This window comes from Brachionichthys hirsutus, chromosome 16 (genome assembly GCF_040956055.1).
Source record: "Brachionichthys hirsutus isolate HB-005 chromosome 16, CSIRO-AGI_Bhir_v1, whole genome shotgun sequence".
NCBI classification, from domain to species: Eukaryota; Metazoa; Chordata; class Actinopteri; order Lophiiformes; family Brachionichthyidae; genus Brachionichthys; species Brachionichthys hirsutus.
Genome location: NC_090912.1, coordinates 3,235,318 through 3,241,093, shown reverse-complemented (window position 1 = coordinate 3,241,093; position 5,776 = coordinate 3,235,318). Strand labels below are relative to the sequence as shown.

The following is a 5,776-nucleotide window of genomic DNA, read 5'->3' as shown; positions in this document are numbered from 1 at the left end:
GTTGCTGCTCGTGGTGGCCCAGCGCCGCCTGACAGGTTGTCACATAAATGTCCATTCATTATGTCCACTTAGGCGATGAATCATCCTAATATGACACTAAAGTAAAGTCCTCTGTGGTCACACATTCAATTTGGAACACGCTCTCCCTGTGTCAGAACCCAAGTTGACTTGGAGACGAGTCTCAAAATTGGGGGGAAAAAAATAAAAACTCTTGCTGCTAATCATTTAAGTCGAAGCTTTAAGTCATAGTAGAAGTGAGGGTTCAATACGGCGTGTCACACTCAATGAAGCACATGAAAAAGGAAAGAAGAAAGACTTCAGGATGGAAAAATGGTGTCCAGTCACACACGCACACACACACACACACACACACACACACACATACAAGGCTGAATTGCTTATTTTATCAGGTGCACCCCCCCCCCCCCCCCCACTCCCGCCCGCCCCACTCAAATAAGCGACCCTGATCACTGTGAAACCTGCAGAAATACACGATCAGCCGGGTTTGCCTTTCCATTCAGATACGCGCTGTGGTTCATAAAGTAAATCTCACGTCGGATCAGTTTAACCAAAGCAACTTGCCACGCTGTTTAAAATTAGCTGAGCAAATATTGGACGTTTGGAAAAAAGAGAACCTAAAAAAAAGAACACAATTTGTATTTTATTGTGAAAGGATCAAATAAAAGTGTGAAAGTTGTCTTGATATGAGGAGCGGGCATCGAGCTGAGCATCAGGCAGCAATCTTTTTAGTTGTCTGAGCGTGCGCTGCGCTCCATCCATCCCACCGCTTCAGCCCGGTGATCCATCTCAACCAGACTCGGAATAGAATTAAATAAATACCTCCATGCTCTGGAACCTAGAATTATTTTACTACTGTCATGCAAGGCTTGCAGCGAAGCAGCGCTCCGTCGACTTAAACGGAAAGGAAATGGAAAATAAAGCAGATAAAGCAGAAAAGAGCTTATTCGTTTACGGTTTGTTATGTTTTAATTTAATGGCGATGACTTTGATTCGGCAGAGCAGGAAGGAGAAAGTAACTGGATTTGTCAGATTGATATTGCTGCTCAGAAATTGTGCAACAAAATCGCTATTAATTGTTAGTTATGATTAATTATTATTTCTATATATTTTATATTAAAATTATAGTCGAGTAAATCACAACACACAGTAAAACCCATTTAAGATATAGTCAGCTGAAAAAATTATTCCATTTGGATGTTGGCTGTAAATAAAAAATATTTTTGAATTCAAAGTTCACAGAAAACTTTGGGGCATTTTATGGCATTTCAGAACCTGGACGCAACACAATATTGTCTTTACTTCCTCTGTAGCTAATAAATAAGAACCTGCTTTGTGATATGAATAGTTTTTAGATATTCAGGAGTTGACTGGAAGAAGAGTTTATGATGAAGAGTGGGCGCTCTGAGAAATAAGGAAATTACAGGCAAGTCTATTTCCAGGCTCGTGTTCATGAATACCACACACACACACACACACACACACACACACGCACTCACTCACGCACACACACCTTTTATATGACTGACATTGATCATGATTTTATTTTCACACACGCTGCGTACTGCCGCTTATCCTTGATTATATTACAAACCATGGATCTATTTTCTTCTTAAGAATTGCTAATAATATATTGATAAATAAACTGACTAAATATTCCTACAAACAATTTCATGCACGTATACAATCATTTTTTTTATTTTTAAAAAAAATGTCTAGATGCAAAAAAACAGGTAGTCAATTTTGACTACGTGTCTAAATTATTTTTCACCGTGTTTACTGAAATGTATTTCTTTTTTTCTAATTATATTTTTAATCACTCTTTTAAATTAAAATTTAAAGCAAGATGACTTTATTTTTGTTGTTAGTTTTGCAAATAAGGGCCTAATATTAAATCAAAGCCGAAATATTCTATAATTTAAACATGGTTTAAATAAAGTTAACATATGAACACCAAGAATTCTGTTGTTTCAGATTGTGACATAGAAAATGAAACGGAATACAAAGTTTAAATATTTACGTTTATTTCTTTACAAAAATAAAAAATAAAAAATATGAAACTTTTCTTTGAATATTTCAAACAAAGACGATCAGCCACGGTCCAAATTAAAAAGGCGTTTGTAAAAAAAAAAAAAGAAAAAAAGATGCTTTGCCGTGAAGAGTAGAAAAAGTTTTAACGTATTTAACGCAAAGTCATCACATTTCCAAACGCTGGAGAATTTGTGAGCTTCTGCTTAAAACGTCTCTGATCCCTGAGAGCTCATAAGTCCGGTTCGGATCATTCATTGGCTGCGTTGATGTGTTTGGCACGCAGCTCCGCGGTGCCGCGCTGTGTCTGTAATTTCTGATATTCCTGGTGTAAACTGAGGAAGTGCGGAGACGCCGCGGGATGGAAGAGGGAAGGGGAGCCGTAAGCGACCGTGGAGGTCATGGGAGCGGAGTACGCGGCGCACTGAGCCGGGGAAAAGGCGTCGATGCCGGGCTGCGCCTGGAGGAAAGCCTTGGCCGTGAGCGCGCTGCGGGAGAAGAAGCTGGAGAGAGCCGGCAGGATGCTGCTGACAGGTGGGATGGTGGCGGGGTGATGGGCGCACGGCGAGGGCGCGTGGTGATGGAGGTAGGGGTACAGCTCCAGGCTGGGCAGCTGTAGAGACGCCGCGCCGAGCCCGTAGGAACCGTGCGGGAAGCCGTGCAGTCCGCTGGGCTCCAGATGCTGCTCCTTGCGCGGACCGAAGCGAAAATGCTGCCGCTTGAAGCGCTTCCTCCGCCGCAGAAAACTGCCGTTCTCAAACATGTCCGAGGAGTTCGGGTCCAGGGTCCAGTAGTTGCCCTTCCCGGGGTTCCCCGGTTCTCTGGGCATCTTTACGAAGCAGTCATTAAGCGACAGGTTGTGCCTAATGGAGTTCTGCCAGGCGGGGAATTTCTCCCGGTAGTACGCGAAGCGGTGGCTGATGAAGTCACAGATCTCGCTGAGGGTAAGCCGTTTCTTTGGACTCTGCAGGATGGCCATCGTTATCAGTGCGATGTAGGAGTACGGAGGCTTCACCGAGGTGGGACCTTTGGTTTTAACAGGGCTGGCGGTGTCCCGCTCCGCGCTCTGGCTGGACGTCTCGGTGCCGCGGTCCTCATCCAGAGATAGGAGCTGCTCCTCTGCGCCGTCTTTGAGTCCTTCCCCGACTACGTCGATAACTATTTCCTCCATGATCTCCTCCAGACCCAATGTCATAGTAGATGCCCGCAGGTAAAGCCAACACCAACAGGTGGTATAGAGAGACTGCTTCCTCGCTGAAATGCGAAAACGGGATTTTACGCACGACTCATCTCTATGCGCAAAAAAGGGTAAAAATCCGAACACAATCCTCCTTCAACTTTTGAAGTCTCTCCCTCCAAAGCCGCAACGCGTCGGCGCTGATATCCTCTACTTTGATGTCTGGAAGCGCAAACAACAGCGGCACACTTTGTGATTGTGCGTGACGCGTAAAGGCGTGTGCGTCCTCTGAGAGATGCAGCATCATCTGTATAATCGCAGCTGCTTTTGCTGTGGATCGGGTGGATGTGATGTCACGCTGAAGCACGAGGAAGAAGAGAGTCCTGACCAATGAAAACGACCCAAAGGGTTCCGAGAAGACCAGAACCAGAACTCCCAGTGCAACTGGCTCCATCAGTCCATCAGTGGCAAGCCGACATTAGAGATGCGTCCAGTGAAAACATCCTTATACGCAGGAAACCAGGAGAATCCTGTTAGAGAGCAGGTCAACTCTGTTCATTTCAGAATTATGTCAAAATGATTACATTATAATATGAATAAGAGTGAAATGGAAACGAGTCTGAAAACGAAGTCATTACGATTACTTTTCATTATCCAAAAATGAGTCGCTTTTTTGTTCACCCCTTGAGACGCATGCAAAGACAGGGAGTAAAATAATTTACACATAATAATATTTTATTTTTCATTTATTATCGATGGAACTGCATGGAGCAACGCGTAAAGGGGCCGCGTATATATAGGCGACGTTGGAGAGTGATAATAAAACGCCAGAAATAAAACGTTTCTAATATTGAACCAGTCTGAATCATCCCGAACTTAAAGACGGGGGGGGGGGGGGGGGCACAGACTCTTCCCTATATGCAAGGCAGAGATTTAAACCCTAATCCCCCTTGAAGCCTTTCACGCAGCCGCTCTTTACGCGCACACTCGGCGCACAATTACATGTTTTCAGACGTACAACAGAAGAGGATAAAAGTGGAATGACTGATTTCGGGTCGCAGTGAAAAATAATAATTTCCTTTATAGCCTTGCGTCCTTTAAATAAAACCATTTTCGCGTCTTTCCTTTAAACGTTTGACTTTTGCGCGTTGGATTTCCTTCCTCTCCTTTGATAAGAAATATTGATACATGTCAACATGCGATGTGAAAACTGGAGAAATACTGTCTGTAAAACCTGAGACTTTAAACCCGACGCCGTCTGTTCCCTATTTGCGCGCAAACAAAGTCCCCTCTAATCCCGCCAGATTAGCCTCTTAAATAATGATGGGCAAATAGTAGCAGAATGGTAATATTGGGATGAAAGTAATAGATTTTCACTTGCCCAGACATTAAAGGGAAGTCAGGAGGGGGGCGCGCTTTTGGTATTGTTGGGAGGCCTCTGGTTGTTTGTGTTTAATGATGGAGGCCTTTGTTGGGGATTCCCACATTTCCTGACTCTAATCGTATTTGGTACCTCGGGGGGCGCACGGGGACTGAGTCCGGACTGGGTGGGCCACACGGTACCAGCTAAAGCTGCAGATGATTTCCTAAATTCATCACGCATGTCCACAGATTGGAAACAGGCCCCCCCGTGCGCGCGTTGTGTGGTTTTAATAAGGCGAGAGAGGCGCGGCGTCAAATCACTATATATATACGAAAGCTGAAGGTAAAGGATCTGAGAGGACTTTATTTCCAACGTCATCTGACTTTAGAAAGCAGGAGGGCCGCGTTTCGGGGGCCGGCGATGAACGAGACGCTCCTCGAGTTGATGTTGCGCCAAACTGCGTGACGCTTTCCCGAAGTTACCTTCACAGACGTGACCTGGCAGCTGCGTAAGATCATAAAACCGGTGCCGCAATAAAGCTGCAGAATGTAAAAAGAAAAGAAAGGAAAGGGAAACATTCAAATCAATAAGAGCCATTTTAACCCAGAAGACACGTCACGCACACGTTTTAGCAATAACAATTTGCAGCCTAACAGACACGGCCATTGTGAGGAGCTGCTGCGCGCATCGCGGATGAATAAGTGGAGGAGTGAGCGGGACCGTGGGGTTGGTGCAATAACATCATTTGGCAGGAGCTAAACAGCCTGCGGGGATCTCTGTGGATCACTCCGGATAAATGAACCCACGTCCACGCAGGTCAGAAGCGGGGCTCATGCGAAGCAGATAGGGAGGGGGGGGGGGCTGAAGCAGTGAAAACACCCAGTGTGTTTTTCGTTGGAAGAACTGGAAACAGCTTCAAGGAGCCGAGGTTGTTTTCACATAGTCTAACCCCCCCCCCCCCCCCTCACGCCCCCCCTCCCTCACTCATCTTGATTCCCTTAAAATCTTGGCAGTGCAGTGGACAATAATATAAACGTGTAATTTAAGGTATCATGAATCATAACTTCAAGAAACAGAGTCAGACAAGGGAGAAGGTGCTGGAGACAAACGCACATCTGACGCACGCGCAGTGGGGGGGGGGGGGGGGGGGGGGATTAAGCGTGTAAATTTCACGCGCTAAACTGGTCATT

General features: G+C 45.3%; 1 protein-coding gene across 1 annotated transcript; it reads right to left on the bottom strand.

The window, feature by feature from the left end:
* Nucleotides 1-2,296: 2,296 nt before the first annotated feature.
* Nucleotides 2,297-3,241, bottom strand: foxd7 (forkhead box D7). Its single transcript, XM_068750151.1, has one exon. The coding sequence runs from the start codon at nucleotides 3,239-3,241 to the stop codon at nucleotides 2,297-2,299; it is 945 nt and encodes a 314-aa protein (XP_068606252.1).
* Between the last annotated feature and the right edge of the window lie 2,535 nt (nucleotides 3,242-5,776).

Coding starts and splice junctions, on each gene's coding strand:
- foxd7 (XM_068750151.1), bottom strand. CDS start 3,241: ATGACATTGGGTCTGGAGGAGATCATGGAGGAAATAGTTATCGACGTA.